A 19,764-nucleotide genomic window follows, 5' to 3' on the forward strand; every position below is an offset into this window, starting at 1 on the left:
CCACATGGGCTGATGGTCTTCCTCTGTAACCTTTCTGTTGTTCTTCTATTGGTGTCAAAGCTATCAAAGTCTCATTGGGCTGACCTGAGCTCGTTTCCCCCCTGCTGTGCACACACAGCGGGAGAGCGGAGGAGATAAGGCTCCGTTTCTGTGAAAGAGCCTTCAGTGCTTCCACCACCTGACTTAACACGCTGCAGGAACTTAAATACGAGGACGTTTATATTTCCTACTGCAGATCAACAAGTCCCATTGTCATTTTAATAATCTGGCAGCTTGGGCTGTGAGATAACGCTGCCCGATATTGCAAAGGAAAAAAGAAAGCACACTCTAGGCAGATGGATTGGACATTAGAAATCCTAGGGTGTCTCATGAAAAGAGTAGGGGTGTTACCCTGGTGTCCTGGGTCAAGACACGCCCCCCCCCCCCCCCATCTAGGAGGTCAAACTCCTAGCCAGCAGCCATATCGCCCTGCAGCTCCCCACTGGAGACTCAGCAGGTGGGAGCCTGGTCAGTACCTGGAGGGGAGACTCCTGGGAAAAACTAAGGTTGCTGCTGGAAGAGGTGTTAGTGGGGCCAGCAGGGGGCGCTCACCCTGCGGTCTGTGTGGGTCCTGATGCCCCAGTATAGTGAGGGGGGACACTAGACTGTAAACAGGCGCCGTCCTTCAGATGAGACGTCAAACCGAGATCCTGACTCTCTAGGGTCATTAAAAATCCCAGGGTGTTTCTTGAGAAGAGTAGGGGTGTTACCCCGGTGTCCTGGCCAAATTCCCCCCCTGGCCTTTACCCATCATGGCCTCCTAATAACCCCCCTCTATGAACTGGCTCCATCACTCTGCTCTCCTCCCCACTGAGAGCTGGGGTGTGGGGAGCGGACTGGCGCCTCATCCAGGTGGGGGTACACACTGGTGGGGGTGGAGGGGATCCCCATGACCTGTACAGAGCTCCGAGTGGAGGGTCCAGAAAGGCGCTATAGATGCATTAGTGGTAGTAGTAGTATTAGGTGGGTAGCTGCAACAGCAAAAATGTTCTGTTTCCTTCTCTCTTCAGCATGGAAGAAACCTTTACTTGTTCCCTAGTAGTATTAGGATTATTATTCCAGTCATGATCAAATGCTTGAACATGAGGTACTATCCTATACTGCTTGCACTTAACCTATACAAGCCTTTATTAAAAAAAAACAAACCAGACAGACATGTACGCAGTCCCATAGGGGCTATCTTCCCTAACCTCGCCAGCTCTCTGTAGAATCAGGGAGGAAACCCACCTGAACGGGGGAGGAGAACATGCAAACTCCACACAAACAGCACGGCAGGGATCGAACCCCGGGCCCCAGTTGCAGTGCCACCCATCCCGAGATCGATTTTGCTGCCCCTGACTAGGCCAGGTTACCCCCATCGCCTCCCGAGTGTAACCCGGGACTGCGTTACGCTTAGCGAGGGCTCAGTCTTGCTTTCATTTTCGAACGTGCTTCTGCCTTGGAGAGGTTCGAGAGGGGAGAGGGGCGATAGGATCACTTCCATATTGACAACCCCTACACCGCTAGGCCTACCTGATCTGCGTGCATAATAGCTATTATAATATATAATAATAATTGCTTACACTTCTATAGCGCTTTTCTGGACCCTCCACTCAAAGCGCTTTACAGGTCATGGGGATCCCCTCCACCCCCAGCAGTGTGTACCCCCACCTGGATGAGGCGCCAGTCCGCTCCCCACACCCCAGCTCTCAGTGGGGAGGAGAGCAGAGTGATGGAGCCAGTTCAGAGAGGGGGGTTATTAGGAGGCCATGATGGGTAAAGGCCAGGGGGGAAATTTGGCCAGGACACCGGGGTAACACCCCTACTCTTCTCGAGAAACACCCTGGGGTTTTTAATGACCACAGAGAGTCAGGACCTCGGTTTGACGTCTCATCCGGAGGACGGCGCCTGTTTACAGTCTAGTGTCCCCGTCACTATACTGGGGCATCAGGACCCACACAGACCGCAGGGTGAGCGCCCCCTGCTGGCCCCACTAACACCTCTTCCAGCAGCAGCCTCAGCTTTCCCAGGAGTCTCCCCTCCGGGAACTGGCCAGGCTCCCACCTGCTGAGTCTCCAGGCTAAGAGAGACAGGACGGGTTCGAACCCTCCAGTCCAGCACCCTCCCTCACCCTCACCCTCCCCAGCTGGTGGTGTAAATAAACTCCCTCGAATAATGACTGGCACGCGTTTGCTTACTTTCAACAAAGACGCAAAATGGAAAGAGACTGCATTATTTTGTATACAGGGATGACAATTAACGAGGCATTTCTAACAGAGCAAAGCTCCCTGCCCAGAGAAAACGCCAGCCGAAATACGCCAGCCCACACTGCCTCTCTCCCTCTCTCCCAGTGCCTCAGCTCTCACCACTAGCCCACACTGCCTCCCTCTCTCTCTCTCTCCCAGTGCCTCAGCTCTCACCACTAGCCCACACTGCCTCTCTCCCTCTCTCCCAGTGCCTCAGCTCTCACCACTAGCCCACACTGCCTCCCTCTCTCTCTCTCCCAGTGCCTCAGCTCTCACCCCTAGCCCACATTGCCTCCCTCTCTCTCTCCCAGTGCCTCAGCTCTCACCACTGGCCCACACTGCCTCCCTCTCTCTCTCCCAGTGCCTCAGCTCTCACCACTAGCCCACACTGCCTCCCTCTCTCTCTCCCAGTGCCTCAGCTCTCACCACTAGCCCACACTGCCTCTCTCTCTCTCTCTCCCAGTGTCTCAGCTCTCACCACTAGCCCACACTGCCTCCCTCTCTCTCTCTCTCTCTCCCAGTGCCTCAGCTCTCACCACTAGCCCACACTGCCTCCCTCTCTCTCTCTCTCTCCCAGTGTCTCAGCTCTCACCACTAGCCCACACTGCCTCCCTCTCCCTCTCTCTCTCCCAGTGTCTCAGCTCTCACCACTAGCCCACACTGCCTCCCTCTCTCTCTCCCAGTGCCTCAGCTCTCACCACTAGCCCACACTGCCTCCCTCTCTCTCTCTCCCAGTGCCTCAGCTCTCACCACTAGCCCACACTGCCTCCCTCTCTCTCTCTCTCTCCCAGTGCCTCAGCTCTCACCACTAGCCCACACTGCAGACTCGTGTCTTTGGAGCTGTTGACGCGGTTGCCGGGGCGACGGTGTGGCGCTCTCTGCTGGATGTGGCCGGTCCAAGGCCTGACTCCCCGATCCCCCCCCGCGGGGCTCAGGGCCTTTTCAGGCTGTGTCTCGTAACTGCCCTGCAGCCCAGGCCAGATCTAAACTGAGAGCTGCACGATGTTGTTATCCCGTCAGAGAGCTGCTTCTGGACCACAGCAAGGAGCAGACACTGACAAAGTGAAAATAGTCTTTGATTATTCTATTTTCGAATCGCTCTATGCCGTACAGAGCCTCTCCCAGCAAGCCATGGGCCAGAGGCAGGGCACACCCTGGGTGGGACGTCAGTCCATCCCAGGACACACACTCATAGCAGTTACAAATTTGCCAGAAGCTAACTTAACCCACCAGCATGCCTTTGGATTGTATGAGGAAACCCATGTGAGCATGGCGAGAACATGCAAACTCCACCCAGACAGGACCCCAGATGTGCAATTGAACCCAGGGCCCCCAGCGCTGGGTGAGGCAGCAATGCTCACCACTGCCCTACTGTGCAGCCTGTTTTGGAGAAGAAGGTTTCAGCTGCTCTGGTATCAATCCAGAGAAGGGCACCAGGGAATGATTTACAACAGCAGATTTAAAGGAACTGAATCTCTTTAACTCTGGGATTGAGATTGTATAGGAAAGTACTAAAAGTGTTTACATTTCTGAAATGCATCCAACAAAGTTCATCTAGAGGATGGCTTCAAAATAACAGTAGGGTAACAGCAGAGTAAAGAGATGTCTCTTGTTTCTAGTTCAATTCGGTGGGCTGTGAGTCCTGATATTTTATCCTGCAATTGGAGTAGCTCTATTAAGTTATATTCATGGTCACCGCAGTGAATCGGCTTGCTTTGGTTGTAGAAACTAAGGAGGCCCTTCTTTACACAAAGGGTGGTGGGGGCGTGGAACAAGCCTCCCGGCCATGTCGGTGTTGAACCGAGTACCCTGGCTTCTTTCAAGACACGGCTGGATGGGAGCCTTTAAGGCGCGTCTGTACACAAAGGGTGGTGGGGGGGTGGCACACGCCGCCCGGCCATACTGCCAAACCAGGTACAAACCAGAGGAGCTGGATGAGAGCCAGAGATCGATTAACCGCCGCCCGCGTTAGGTGGGCTGCATAACCTCCGCTGGTTTAATGACCTGTCTGATGTAGGCTCTGTGTTGGAGCAGGCTATAAATAGTCAAACACAAGCCACCTGCTATTTAAAGCTCAAACCGCAGGAGAAAAATCAATCAAGCAGTTGTCAGCCTGTTCAAATATGTAACCCTGTTCAGAGACACACCCTCAGGCCCAGCGTGCCGCTGTCCCGTGCAACGCAATGCTTGTCTTGCAGGGCTGGTCCTGTGTACAGGCCGCGCTGTGGCCATTCCCACGCTGCACCTAGAGAGCCGGCCCTCGCGCCATGCCAACCAGCAGAATATTGACCTCGGTTGATCCCTGCCTTTGTAGTGCAGGTCCGGGTGTGAGCTCCTTCCTGCCTCCCTCTCTCTCTCTCTCTCTCTCTCTCTCCCTCTGTCTCTGTCCCTCCCTCCCTCTCTCTCTCTCCCTCTCTATCTCTTCGTCCCTCTCCATCTATCTCTCCCACCCTCTCTCTCTCCCTCCCTCTCTATCCCTCCCTCCCTCTCTCTCTCTCCCTGTCTCTGTCCCTCCCTCCCTCTCTCTCCCCCCCCCTCTCTCTATCCCTCCTCTCTCTCTCTATCCCTCCTCTCTCTCTCTATCCCCCCTCTCTCTCTCTATCCCTCCCACCCTCTCTCTCCCTCCCTCTCCATCTATCTCTCCCTCCCTCTCTATCTCTCCCTCCCTCTCCATCTATCTATCTCTCCCTCCCTCCCTCTCCCTATATCCCTCTCTCTCTCTATCTCTCCCTCCCTCTCCATCGATCTCTCCCTCTTGATCTATCAATCTCTCCATCCCTCTCGATCTCCCCCTCCCGCCCTCTCTCTCTCCCTCCCTCTCCATCTGTCTATCTTTCCCTCCCTCTCTATCTCTCCCTCCCTCTCGATCTATCTATCTCTCCCTCCCCCCTCTCGATCTCCCTCTCTATCTCTCCCTCCCTCCCTTTCCATCTCTCTCTCCCTCCCTCTCCATCTGTCTCTCCCTCTCTCTCCATCTATCTATCTCTCCCTCCCTCTCCATCTACCTATCTCTCCCTCCCTCCCTATTTATCTCTCTCTCCCTGCATGACTGCCAGTGAATCTGGGAGGGAGTGTCCCAGGATGGGGGCGCTCCGCTAACCTGTGAAGCCAGTGGTCCCCAGCCTTGATCCCGCAGGATCAGGGTGTCTGCTGGTTTCCATTCCGGCTCTGCACCTCCGTAACTCAGATTGATGACTGCACTTCATTGATCGGGCCCACCTGTTTAGACTTTTCATGAACTCAGGTCTTACTTGAATGACACTGGATTAAACACAGCCACAGTGGGAGTGTCAATGTACCGGACACACCCATAGTGGGAGTGTCAATGTACCGGACACACCCACCATGGGAGTGCCAATGTACCGGACACACCCATAGTGGGTGTAGCACCGTATTAGACACACCCACAGCGGGTGTAACAATATAGTAGACACACCCATAATGGGAGTGTCCTAGCATTGGATACACCAAGAGTGGGTGTAACACTGTAGAAGACACACCCACAGTAGGAGGGGGTCCTATGTTAGACCCGCCCCCACAAAGAGCATCATTTCCTTTCGGTCTGATTGGTTGCATTTTAGGGGTATAGGGTTGATACCAAACACAAGCCCCACAGACCTTTCAAGAGCCGAGAGCAAACGAACAAATCTGAGCTGGAAAACCGAAATCAATTAAGCCTTTGATCAAGAACTCAGCTGAGGCAGGAGCCAAAAGAGGTTCTGTTTTAATAATCCCGTTGCTTTTGTTTCGCGAACGAGGAGTTGTTCAGGCCATCTTCGCTCATACTTGACAAATGCTGTAGTTTGTTAATCCGGGAAGCTTATTCGGCTGTTTCTGAAAGGCAATCCGTCTCACAAACATGTCTGGACACCTTGTTCCAGACACCCACCCCTCTTAGTATAAAGACGTGCCTCTTGTTCTCAGGCTAAAATGCCTTTTCATGAAGAACTACCTCTGGATCCTAGTTCTCGGTGTGTGTAGGCCTCATTCTGGAGCACCTGTGCCAGTAGGATTCAAAATATTTGTATAGCATAAATCCCTTCTGCTCAAAATTAAAAGTACTTCGGTTCCTTTAGTCTCTGTGTGTAAGACGGGGGGGGTCTTCAGTCCTGGAGAGCCCCACTCCAGTAGGTTTTATAGATAACCATTAAACCCTCACTCTCTAACGACCTGAACCCAATTTAAAAAATGAGCTCTGAAATCAGGGACTGTTAATTAAGTAGTTTAGAGATCATTTAGAGGAAAAAAAAAATAGAACTGTCTTCAGACACAAGGGCCAGATTCCACTTAATTGAACAAACGGCCCTGCTTAATTGATCAGGAAATTGCCTTTCCGATCCTTAAGTAACAGGCGATTAGGACCAGGCTTTGTCATCCCTGGTGTAAGACATCCAAATCATGTCTTTAATGAACGCCTGCTTCTGGATCCCTGCTGCAGCAGTGGTGTCAGGTCTGTAGTGTAACACTGACAACTGTTGGAAATTTTGCCCGTCGCAAAATGCTGAAACTTCCACACGCAACAAGAAATCCCGTCGTTTCCCTGACCTGCTCCAGTGCTTCTGCACACAAAGGACACTCAAGGAATCGAGGAGTCCTTATAGTTTCCAGTAAGGGTCTGTCCTGCGAGCTCAGACCTCAGCATTATGGATGGCTGGGAATTATGAGTATGTGACAAACTGTTGAAGACAGTGGCCATTTAAATGCCAGATTGTTATGTCCTGGCAGCACGGAGGCACAGTGGTGAATGTTGGTGCCTCACAGGAACTTCAAGCTCAGCAGGTGGGGAGCCTGGCCAGTACCTGGAGGGGGAGACTCCTGGGAAAGCCGAGGCTGCTGCTGGAAGAGGTGTTAGTGGGGCCAGCAGGGGGCGCTCACCCTGTGGTCCGTGTGGGTCCTGATGCCCCAGTATAGTGACGGGGGACACTAGACTGTAAACAGGCGCCGTCCTTCGGATGAGACGTCAAACCGAGGTCCTGACTCTCTGTGGTCATTAAAAATCCCAGGGTGTCTCTCGAGAAGAGTAGGGGTGTTACCCCAGTGTCCTGGCCAAATTCCCCCCCTGGCCTTTACCCATCATGGCCTCCTAATAACCCCCCTCTCTGAACTGGCTCCATCACTCTGCTCTCCTCCCCACTGAGAGCTGGGGTGTGGGGAGAGCGGACTGGCGCCTCATCCAGGTGGGGGTACACACTGCTGGGGGTGGAGGGGACCCCCATGACCTGTAAAGCGCTTAGAGTGGAGTGTCCAGAAAAGTGCTATATAAGTGTAAGCAATTATTATTATTATTATTATTATTATTACAGCACTGGGGCCCTGGGTTCAAACCCAGACCTGGGGTGCTGTCTGGGTGGAGTTTGCATGTTCTCCCCCAGGTTTACATGGGTGTCCTCCCCCTGTTCGAAGACATGCCGGGAGGTGAACTGGCTTCTGGAAAAATGTGTCCCTTGAGTGTGTGTGTGCGTGCGTGCGTGCGTGTGTGTCTGTGTGTGCCCTGCAATGGACTGGCGTCCTGTCCAGGGTGTACCCTGCCTTGTGCCCGTTGCTTGCTGGGATAGGCTCTGGGTTCTTCTGCAACCCTCTACTGGATAATAATAATAATGGGTGGAGCGGTGGCTCTGTGGCTAAGGATCTGCGCCTGTGACTGGAAGGTTGCCGGTTCAAATCCCGCGGCCGGCAGAGGAATCCTACTCCGTTGGGCCCCTGAGCAAGACCATTAACCCCCAATTAGTCCAGGGGCACTGTACAATGGCAGACCCTGCGCTCTGACCCCAAGCGTCTCTCGCTCTCTGTGTGTCTGTGTCTCCATGGAGAAAAGCTGGAGTATGCGAAAAGACGAATTCCTAATGCAAGAAATTGTATAGGGCTAATAAAGAAACATTACATTATTATAACATTATAAAGCAGTGAGGAAACGGATGGATATATTTCTAGGGCCCGACCCCTCTGTGTTTACCCTTTACAGAATTAACTGCAGCGATCCTGTTTGTTCAGTGACTTGTCGCAACTTGCCCATAGCTTCTCCTGTCCTCTCTGAAGGAACGCTGAGCGAGGCGGGGGAGGCCTGTATTAACAGCACAACACAGAGATCGTAGAAACGTCCCGGCATTGGCGTTTCTGTGTTTCAAGATACCTGCAATCTGTACGGCTTTTCAAAGCCTTTTGGCTCAGGAGCAGATGTAAGAAAATGAACCTTTTCATAAGAGAACACATTCAAGACGTTACTGATACGACGTTATTATGGGCTCCTGCAGGGTACCGTTGAGTGTTACAGCCCAGATGTCTCGGGTTCGAACCTGGGTCATGTCACTGGCACGTATTCCCCAAGCACTGCCGGGTTGAGGCGAATCAATCGGGGTGGGGGACACTGAGAAATTCCCAGAAGCCCCCCCGGCTTGCCGCGACGTCAGAAGGCGATCCTCCAATCAGCACGCACTCGCCCGACAGGCGCTGTGGAGCTCACGGGTGTCACATGATCATCTCTCGTGCGTGTCACTTCCTTTCCCGGAGCAGGGGCAGGACTTGCAGTACTGTACAGCCAAGTCTTCAAAACAACACGAAATTCCAAATTTGTGTGGTGTGTAAGAACAGAAAGATCCAGAATACTTCTTGGAATAGACTGGAACTGTGATGCACTTACATCATTTCCTAATTATTATGCAAATGTAGGTAGTGAGGTTAGTCTGGATTCATATAGCTTCTACTTGCACAGTGGGTACACAAGTCACTGGCTCCAGTATTACAAAAGCTGCCCAACGCGGATAACATCATCTATGAGCCAGTGAGAGCAGCTTTAATAGGATGTGATATGTAAGCCAGAAAACTGAAACAGTTTCAGCCCTGATCCTATCTCCTGTAGTGGTGAGAGCTGAGGCACTGGGAGAGAGAGAGAGGGAGGGAGGCAGTGTGGACTAGTGGTGAGAGCTGAGACACTGGGAGAGAGAGAGAGGGAGGCAGTGTGGGCTAGTGGTGAGAGCTGAGGCACTGGGAGAGAGAGAGAGGGAGGCAGTGTGGGCTAGTGGTGAGAGCTGAGGCACTGGGAGAGAGAGAGGGAGGCAGTGTGGGCTAGGGGTGAGAGCTGAGGCACTGGGAGAGAGAGAGAGGGAGGCAGTGTGGGCTAGTGGTGAGAGCTGAGACACTGGGAGAGAGAGAGAGGGAGGCAGTGTGGGCTAGGGGTGAGAGCTGAGGCACTGGGAGAGAGAGAGAGGGAGGCAGTGTGGGCTAGTGGTGAGAGCTGAGGCACTGGGAGAGAGAGAGGGAGGCAGTGTGGGCTAGGGGTGAGAGCTGAGGCACTGGGAGAGAGAGAGAGGGAGGCAGTGTGGGCTAGGGGTGAGAGCTGAGGCACTGGGAGAGAGAGAGAGAGAGGGAGGCAGTGTGGGCTAGTGGTGAGAGCTGAGGCACTGGGAGAGAGAGAGGGAGGCAGTGTGGGCTAGGGGTGAGAGCTGAGGCACTGGGAGAGAGAGAGGGAGGCAGTGTGGGCTAGGGGTGAGAGCTGAGGCACTGGGAGAGAGAGAGAGGGAGGCAGTGTGGGCTAGGGGTTAGAGCTGAGGCACTGGGAGAGAGAGAGAGAGGGAGGCAGTGTGGGCTAGGGGTGAGAGCTGAGGCACTGGGAGAGAGAGAGAGAGGGAGGCAGTGTGGGCTAGTGGTGAGAGCTGAGGCACTGGGAGAGAGAGAGAGAGGGAGGCAGTGTGGGCTAGTGGTGAGAGCTGAGGCACTGGGAGAGAGAGAGGGAGGCAGTGTGGGCTAGTGGTGAGAGCTGAGGCACTGGGAGAGAGAGAGAGGGAGGCAGTGTGGGCTAGTGGTGAGAGCTGAGACACTGGGAGAGAGAGAGAGGGAGGCAGTGTGGGCTAGTGGTGAGAGCTGAGGCACTGGGAGAGAGAGAGAGGGAGGCAGTGTGGGCTCGTGGTGAGAGCTGAGGCACTGGAAGAGAGAGAGAGGGAGGCAGTGTGGGCTCGTGGTGAGAGCTGAGGTACTGGGAGAGAGAGAGAGGCAGTGTGGGCTAGTGGTGAGAGCTGAGGCACTGGGAGAGAGAGAGAGAGGGAGGCAGTGTGGGCTAGTGGTGAGAGCTGAGGCACTGGGAGAGAGAGAGAGGGAGGCAGTGTGGGCTAGTGGTGAGAGCTGAGGCACTGGGAGAGAGAGAGAGGGAGGCAGTGTGGGCTAGTGGTGAGAGCTGAGGCACTGGGAGAGAGAGAGAGGGAGGCAGTGTGGGCTCGTGGTGAGAGCTGAGGTACTGGGAGAGAGAGAGAGGCAGTGTGGGCTAGTGGTGAGAGCTGAGGCACTGGGAGAGAGAGAGAGAGAGAGAGGGAGGCAGTGTGGGCTAGTGGTGAGAGCTGAGGCACTGGGAGAGAGAGAGAGGGAGGCAGTGTGGGCTAGTGGTGAGAGCTGAGGCACTGGGAGAGAGAGAGAGGGAGGCAGTGTGGGCTAGTGGTGAGAGCTGAGACACTGGGAGAGAGAGAGAGGGAGGCAGTGTGGGCTAGTGGTGAGAGCTGAGGCACTGGGAGAGAGAGAGAGAGAGGGAGGCAGTGTGGACTAGTGGTGAGAGCTGAGGCACTGGGAGAGAGAGAGAGGGAGGCAGTGTGGGCTAGTGGTGAGAGCTGAGGCACTGGGAGAGAGAGAGGGAGGCAGTGTGGGCTAGTGGTGAGAGCTGAGGCGCTGGGAGAGAGAGAGAGGGAGGCAGTGTGGGCTAGTGGTGAGAGCTGAGGCACTGGGAGAGAGAGGGAGGCAGTGTGGGCTAGTGGTGAGAGCTGAGGCACTGAGAGAGAGAGGGAGGCAGTGTGGGCTAGTGGTGAGAGCTGAGGCGCTGGGAGAGAGAGTGGAAGACAGTGTGGGCTAGGGGTTAGAGATGAGACACTATGTGAGGCAGTGGTGTTGTGTCTGATATTCGCCGCTCTGTGTGCAGGAGGGGAGGGGACAGTCCCTGCTCCCAGAAGGGCTGAAGGAATCTCCAGCCCCCGGCTCCTGCCTGCAGCGTGTCCGCACCGGCGGCGCCGTCAGCGTGCGAGTCTGGACTGTGTCACTCTTCAGCGCCCATGAATCACCCCGGCCCTTTAAATTGATTCATAGCCCGGCGCTCGCTTCGCACGAAATTAATACTTTTCTTTTGTTTTTATTTGCGACATTTTTTCCCTCCCTCTATTACGCAAAAAACAAACAAACCCCGAACTGGCAGACTGTTGTTAAATCACGCTGCGCGCTTTTCCACCGAGAGTGATAAATCCGCCGGCTGTGTTTGGCCAATGTCGACGTCTGCTTGGTTTACAACCGCTCCCCTCCTTGGCCGGCGCCTCGTGTGACACAGCGCCCCCTGTTGCTCGCTTTTAAAAACGCACCTGCCCCGAAACTGCAGCCTGGACGGTCGATGAGGGCGGGGGGGGTCAACTGATCAAGTTTAAAGACGAATTGAGATGTGAAAAAAAGTTTCACAGGCGGGAAACTACCGGAAGCTAAAAGACGTGTTGATGCGCTTTAAAAACCTTGGGGGGTTCTTTTCCAGACTCTAAAAATAAGAGAATGAGCCTCGAATTTGGGTGGCAGCAACCTTAGTTTTTTCCCAGGAGTCTCCCCTCCAGGTACTGGCCAGGCTCACACCTGCTGAGCTCCAGTGGGGCTTTTTCACTAGTGATCTTTTTTTCACTAAAGATCAGCTCTCAGCTCCTTTAAGATCAGATCACTTTATCGGCCCTATACAATTCCTGCATTAGGGATGTGTCTTTTCACAGACCCCAGCTTTCTCTCCAGGAGACACACAGACAGGGAGAGAGAAGCTGGGGGTATGAGCGCAGGGTCGGCCATTTATACAGCACCCCTGGAGCAGCTGGGGTGAAGGGCCTCGCTCAGGGGCACCACGGAGTAGGATTCCTCTATCTGACGCGGGATTCGAACCGGCAACCTCCCCAGCCACAGCAGCGGATCCTCAGCCACAGAGCCACCAGTCTACCCTAGTGATTTAACTAGTTCTAAAGTTACACTCTCCCCCAACTAAATCTATAATTTGGTCATCAGGGGAAGAGAGACCAATGTGCGGTCACATACGTATTATTTTTCCTTCGTTTCCAGTGCGGTAAATTTCCAGTGCGTTTCCAGTGCACCAGCAGCCATATCACCCTGCAACTCACAACTGGCAACCCACTGAAGCTAAGCAGGTGTGAGCCTGGTCAGTACCTGGATGGGAGACCTCCTGGGAAAAACTAAGGTTGCTGCTGGAAGAGGTGTTAGTGGGGCCAGCAGGGGGTGCTCACCCTGTGGTCCATGTGGGTCCTAATGCCCCAGTATAGTGATGGGGACACTATACTGTAAACAGGTGCCGTCCTTCGGATGAGACGTAAAACCGAGGTCCTGACTCTCTGTGGTCATTAAAAATCCCAGGGCGCTTCTCGAAAAGAGTAGGGGTGTAACCCCGGTGTCCTGGCCAAATTTCCAATTGGCCCTTACCAATCATGGCCTCCTAATACTCCCCCTCTATGAACTGGCTACATTACTCTGCTCTCCTCCCCACTGAGAGCTGGGGTGTGGGGAGCGTTCTGGCGCACTATGGCACTATACCACATTGGTGGTGGTGAAGGGGAGTCCCCATTACCTGTAAAGCGCTTTGAGTGGAGTGTCCAGAAAAGCGCTATATAAGTGTAAGCAATTATTATTATTATTATTATTAAATTAACCAGCTCAAGTTCATGCAGCACCACAGTCGTATCTATTTATTAAACAGCTTATGGTGCCACCTTGTGGCCAGTCTGCGTAGCAGCACTACCAAATATTCCAAGCGGACTCGGAAGAGGGAGTTTTTTTTTTTTTTGACTCGCCGGCTCGGCGTTATTTATCAATAAGTCTGTAGTCCGTCTGTGGGCCAGACTAAGCTTGTGCAGTGAAAAAAAATATCTATTACACACCCGAGAACTGCGGGAAACGCAACAGGACTCGACAGCCACCCTGAAACCTACAGACGCTGGCAGCCCCACTGGAGACTCAGCAGGTGGGAGCCTGGCCAGTACCTGGAGGGGGAGACTCCTGGGAAAGCTGAGGCTGCTGCTGGAAGAGGTGTTAGTGGGGCCAGCAGGGGGCGCTCACCCTGCGGTCTGTGTGGGTCCTGATGCCCCAGTATAGTGACGGGGGGACACTAGACTGTAAACAGGCGCCGTCCTTCGGATGAGACGTCAAACCGATTTTCGTGGAATTCTGAACAAGAGGTGACAAGCATCCGATCTGAAAGCAATGCACAAAGGCACAGCATCTGTTCGGGTTATTTGCTGAGCAAAACGAGGCAGCAGTGAACCTCGTTCTGGGAACAGGTCTGTGGAGAACCTCCGGAGTCAATAATTCAGCTCAGAGTGAGTTGGTCCGGGTAGCAGTGGCTGCACCTGTGGCTAGGAGGTTGCTGGTTCAAATCCCACAGCCGGCAGAGGAATCCTACTCCGTTGGGCCCTTGAGCCAGGCCCTTCACCCCCAGCTTCTCCAGGGGCGCCGTATAAATGGCCGACCCTGCGCTCTGACCCCCAGCTTCTCTCTCCCTGTCTGTGTGTCTCCTGGAGAGCCAGCTGGGGTCTGCGAAAAGACACATCCCCGATGCAAGAAATTGTATAGGGCCGATAACGTGATCTGATCTTAAGATCTGAGCTGGACAGAGACCCGTTCTGACCTCTCCAGAACCAGGACCCAGGACTGAACGGGATCCGTTTCGCCTCCTTAATTCCGAACTCCTGTGGATTCTGCTGGAGGCAGTAAAAAAGAAACTGAAGGAGGCTAGAGATCCCAGTCACGCAGAGACTGCTCAAAACAGCTGCTGTAGAAGCATTACAGGGTTCAGAATTGGGCCGCGAGGTGTCCTCGGCCAGATGACCGCCGTTAATTCCACTGTTTCTTTTCTCCCGTGCAGATCGGCCCCAGTGATCAGAGGGGGCGTCGAGCCCCACCCCCCAGACGTCTGCGTAGAAGCTCACTGGCTCTTGGGAAGATGAGGCCCCAGGCTACATCCCCTCCTCTTTCCTCTCTCCCGTAGCAGGGCCGGCCCAGAGTTCTCGCCCCGCCCCCTGCCCCGCCCCCTGCCCCGCCCACCATGCCACTGCCCCACCCCTACCACACCCCCGTCCCCGCCCACCCCAACCTCACAAACTCCTCCTCCTCCGCCGCGTCCTCCAACTCCAGCTCGGCCGACCCCCTGGGGGGCCACGCCGTGTGGGAGGTGGTCCTGATCGCCTTCGTCACGGGCTCCCTGTCCCTGGTCACCATCGTCGGCAACCTGCTGGTCATGATCGCCTTCCGGGTCAACAGCCACCTGCGCACGGTCAACAACTACTTCCTGCTGAGCCTGGCCTGCGCCGACCTGGTGCTGGGGGCCGTCTCCATGAACCTGTACACCACCTACATCATCACGGGCCGCTGGACGCTGGGCAACCTGGCCTGCGACCTCTGGCTGGCCCTGGACTACGTGGCCAGCAACGCCTCGGTCATGAACCTGCTGGTCATCAGCTTCGACCGCTTCTTCTCCGTCACGCGGCCCCTGACCTACCGGGCCAAGCGGACCCCCCGCAGGGCGGCCATCATGATCGGCCTGGCCTGGGCCATCTCCTTCGTCCTGTGGGCCCCCGCCATCCTCTTCTGGCAGTACGCCGAGGGCACCAGGACGGTGCCGCCGGAGGAGTGCTCCATCCAGTTCTTCTCCCAGCCCATCATCACCTTCGGCACGGCCATCGCCGCCTTCTACCTCCCGGTCACCATCATGATCATCCTCTACTGGCGGGTGTACCGGGAGACGGAGAACCGGGCGAGGGAGCTGCCCGGCCTCCTGGGCTCGCAGGCCCGGGGGGCGGCGCCGCCGCCGCCGCCGCCTGGACCCCAGCCGCGGGCCAGCGCCAGCAGCGGGACCACCACCACCAGCAGCAGCAGTAGCAGCAGCGAGAGCCCCGCCGGGCCCCAGAGCCCGGGCCGGGGAAGAGGAGAGCCCCCGGGCTGCTGTCTCCTGCGGCCCAAGCAGCCGCTGGAGGAGAGGAGGAGGAGGAGGAGGAGGAGGAGGAGGAGGAAGGCTCCGCCGCAGCAGGGCGAGAGGACCTACCGGGAGGCCAACAGGAACGGGAACTGGAACGGGGAGGAGGAAGGCTCGGAGGACTCTTCCTCGGAGGGGGAACCCCAGCGGGAGGCGAAGGGGGTCTACGCCATGGTGGCCCGGGTGCCCCTGATCCGGGCGGGCGGCGGCGGCGCCCCGGCGGAGGCCGGGGGGGGAGGCGTCTCGGATCCCGGCCTGGCCCGGGTGCGGGCCTCGGGCTCCGGCAACTCCTCTTCCTCCTCCCCGAGGGACAGCCTCAACCTGTCCTCCCTGGCCCGCTCGTCCCCCGGCTCGCCCAAGAGGCAGAAGCGCCGGAGCCAGTCCCTGATCAAGGAGAAGAAGGCGGCCAGGACCCTGAGCGCCATCCTGCTGGCCTTCATCCTGACCTGGACGCCCTACAACATCATGGTGCTGGTCTCCCCCTTCTGCGACAAGTGCGTGCCCGACACCCTCTGGCAGCTGGGCTACTGGCTCTGCTACGTCAACAGCACTGTCAACCCCATGTGCTACGCCCTGTGCAGCAAGTCCTTCCGGGTCACCTTCCGGATGCTCCTGTTCTGCCGCTGGGACAAGAGGCAGTGGGGCAAGCCCCACCCCAGCGCCCGCCCCTCCTACTGCCCCTCGAAAACCAGCAGCAGCACCGTCTGAACAGCCGCCCCCCCCTCCTGTCCCGGGACCGTCACGCGCTCTCGTCCGCGGGGGGAAGGGATGCCCCCAAATCGTGCTGCGCACCCCCCCCAAAAGCCGGGTGGTTCTGGGCCGACGAGCCGAGGGAACGGGGCGAGGGGGGGGGGTTTCTGGGAAAGGGGTGCCCGTTTGACCAAAGTGAGGTGAGCGGGTTCAGGGAAGCTGGGGACGTTCAGTCGGGCCGGCGAGAGAGAGAGAGAGAGAGAGAGAGAGAGAGAGAGAGAGAGAGAGAGAGAGAGAGAGAGAGAGAGAGAGAGAGAGAGAGAGAGAGAGTGTTGAGGCGGCCAGCGAGGTCTCCAGCCTTTTGGGGGGTGCCAAACCAACCGATCTCCCCTCCCCCCCCCCCAGCTGTCGTGGGGAGAAGGGAACGAAGAGCTGGGGAAAGGGCGGATCGCGGGAATCCCGTCTCGGAATCGGCCCGGGCCGAGGATCGGCCAGTCCGGTGGGCTGGCGGGCGGGCGGCCAGCAAGGGGGGGTGTTATCTGTGGCTGGAAGAGCGCAGTCCAGGCATAAAGACGGGATCTGCATGCGGGGATAGACGATCCGGAATGCAAAACCGGCGACCAGCGACTGGCGAACTGTACAGGACTGGACTTGTTGCGGGTTTTCTTCTGTCCTTTCGAAAAAAAAAAGTTTTCTCGGTCACAATAAAGGGCGCCCTGTGCTCCGAGCCTCCTTCTTCTGCTTTGGTACGACCAATCAGGGAGGCTGTGAAAGCACAGACATCCCTCTCTCTCTCTCTCCCCCTCTCTCTCGCTTTCTTAATCCACAGACGGAGGACGAGAGGACATTACTGTCTTGGTTGACGTCTGCCCATCAGCAGGAAGGAAGTGAAGATCCTCCCAACACATTTCATAGGCCCGCAGTCACAAGGAATTCTGGGCATTAACATTTCAGCCTTGACGTGTTCCTGTGCCGGCTCTGTCGAGGGCAGATTGGCGAGAGAGCACGAAAAGCATGCATTCCCATAACTCACAGGGGCTGTGCGATTTATTTTTTAGACTGTGATGGCAAGTTACTCGCAAAAAGTGATCCATCACAGTAACTTATGCGAGTATTCTGCTGAACGGTTAAAGAGCTGGGGAGAAAAGTTTAAAACTCACATAGTGATCCGTGTCGCGTAAACACTTGCTACGAAAAAGTAATACGTCTTACAGAGCATTTTATTCAGTTTCTAATTCTTTCATAGAGTGTTCCCTTACACAAGGACATTGGAACGGTGATGGATTTAAAAACCTTCCCCGATCTTACTCTGAACATCTCCAGAAACCAAACGGACATTTCTGGCCTGTTTCCCAGTGGAAAGACGGCTTTTTTCAGGCTGTTTGAAATATATCCACACTATTACAGTCAAATGCTGTACATAGGCATTGAGACTTGGACAGATCTAGGTACACAGTCTTGCTTTATCACCATATACCTACTTTCCTGAAATGAGCAGACCAGTGTCTTACTTGGGAACCTTGGTCTAACATAATGTCCCATTCTCCACCGAACATGTTCTGATTGTACAATACTTCAATGGTGGTTAAATATATTTGTCTTCAGCACACGTGGGTCACGTATTTACTGTACACCCCCATGGGAATATTCACAGGTGACAACTGTTCAACGTCCACGTAGGTGCTCAGGTGCAGGACGTTTCAGGGCTGGGGTCCTGACTCCTCAAAGCTGGTTCTAGTTTTTAGTTCTAGCTTTTAGTTCTAGGTCAGCAGCCATATCACCCTGCAGCTCACCACTGGCAGCCCCACTGGAGACTCAGCAGGTGGGAGCCTGGTCAGTACCTGGAGGGGAGACTCCTGGGAAAGCTGAGGCTGCTGCTGGAAGAGGTGTTAGTGGGGCCAGCAGGGGGCGCTCACCCTGCGGTCTGTGTGGGTCCTAATGCCCCAGTATAGTGACGGGGGACACCAGACTGTAAAGAGGCGCCGTCCTTCTGATGAGACGTAAAACCGAGGTCCTGACTCTCTGTGGTCATTAAAAACCCCAGGGTATTTCTCGAGAAGAGTAGGGGTGTTACCCCGGTGTCCTGGCCAAATTCCCCCCTGGCCTTTACCCATCATGGCCTCTTAATAACCCCCCTCTCTGAACTGGCTCCATCACTCTGCTCTCCTCCCCACTGAGAGCTGGGGTGTGGGGAGCGGACTGGTGCCTCATCCAGGTGGGGGTACACACTGCTGGGGGTGGAGAGGGATCCCCATGACCTGTAAAGCGCTTTGAGTGGAGTGTCCAGAAAAGCGCTATATAAGTGTAAGCAATTATTATTATTCTAGTTAGGTGTGAAAGCAGAGGGAGGTGAAAGACACCTGGATTATTGTAGGGCAGTCACAGAAAGATTTCACTTGCCTTGGACTAAAAAACAAACAAACATTGTTTGGTCAAAATGACCCACAGACCTGTACCAGAGCAATTCAAGCAAAACTCTCGTCGAGTGGCGCAGCTTTTCTTGCTGTTGGAATTCAGAATCACCAGTTTCTGGGGCTCGTGCAAGAAGGGTCTCTCCCCCAGAACGCAGGTACCCCCACAAACCGTAGGACTCGGGTTTCACCAGAAGGACCCGGGACCGAGCAGGTAAGGTTCAAGAGTTAAAGGGAAGCAGGCCTCGAGGCGGTTTAAACCTCCTCAGGAATTTCCACCCCTTTCTTGATTTCGGACACAGCGAGTTCTGGTTTAACGATCCAGCGACCAGCTGGATGTGCAACGTACCTGGTACAGACAGGGGGGGCGAGTCAGAATTCGGCACCAGTAACACTGCTTGTGGGACAAGAGGACCACCGGGCAGCTCGTCTCAAGACCTCCACTTACTCCTTGAGCTTCACCAGGTTTGCAACGGCGCTCACGAGACTTTAAATGAAACAGCGTTTCAAGGGCTCGCTGGGAACCGAAGGTAGTTCACCAACCACTCGCTACCCTCCAGCGACAAGGCTCTCCTGCACAGTTGTAATCGCATTGATCAGCATTAAAAATCAGAACAGAAAGCATCTTTGGTGGGCATTGCTGCCTCACAGCGCTGGGGGGTGCTGTCTGGGTGGAGTTGTCATGTTCTTCCTGCATTTGCGTGGGTTTCGCCCCACAGTCCGAAGACAAGCTGGTGGCTTCTGGGAAAACTGCCCTTGGCGTGAGTGTGTGCAAGTGTCCTGTAATGGACTGGTGTCTCACCCAGGGTGTACCCCGCCCTTGTGCCCACTGCTTGTCGGGATAGACTCCGACTCCCTAGTGCCCCTCAGCTGGAAGAAGCAGTAAGAAAAAGGATGGACAGATGGAAAAACTATAAACCTCCTGTATGACCCAACGTAATTTGGTTTTACTTAGACGGAAATATCTTCAACCCCCAACATCTGTGCATTCTTACGGGAAATGAGTTCTCAACATAAGCCATATCACCCTGCAACTCACAACTGGCAGCCCCACTGGAGCTCAGCAGGTGTGAGCCTGGTCAGTACCCCGGTGTCCTGGCCAAATTTCCCCCCTGGCCCTTACCAATCATGGCCTCCTAATAACCCCCCTCTATGAATTGGCTTCATTACTCTGCTCTCCTCCCCACTGATAGCTGATGTGTGGTGAGCGTTCTGGCGCACTATGGCTGCCGTCGCATCATCCAGGTGGGGCTGCACACTGGTGGTGGTGGAGGGGATCCCCATTACCTGTAAAGCGCTTTGAGTGGAGTGTCCAGAAAAGCGCTATATAAGTGTAAGCAATTATTATTATTATTATTATTATTATTATTATTATTATTATTATTATAAGCATCTGCCCTGAGAACTCAGATCTGACTGATCTGCC

At 55.0% G+C, this 19,764-nt stretch overlaps 1 protein-coding gene across 2 annotated transcripts in view; it reads left to right on the forward strand.

The window, feature by feature from the left end:
• The window catches only part of LOC102697130 (muscarinic acetylcholine receptor M1), a 37,875-nt gene extending 21,668 nt beyond the window's left edge, over nt 1–16,207 (forward strand). For both annotated transcript variants that reach the window (XM_015338883.2, XM_015338882.2), the window contains exon 3: nt 14,131–16,207. In XM_015338883.2, the coding sequence (XP_015194369.2) occupies nt 14,311–15,945 (1,635 nt within the window). In that variant the 5' untranslated portion in view covers nt 14,131–14,310 and the 3' untranslated portion in view covers nt 15,946–16,207. The remainder of the gene's footprint in view (nt 1–14,130) is intronic.
• Nucleotides 16,208–19,764: the final 3,557 nt, after the last annotated feature.

This window comes from Lepisosteus oculatus, chromosome 18 (assembly GCF_040954835.1).
Source record: "Lepisosteus oculatus isolate fLepOcu1 chromosome 18, fLepOcu1.hap2, whole genome shotgun sequence".
NCBI lineage: Eukaryota > Metazoa > Chordata > Actinopteri > Semionotiformes > Lepisosteidae > Lepisosteus > Lepisosteus oculatus.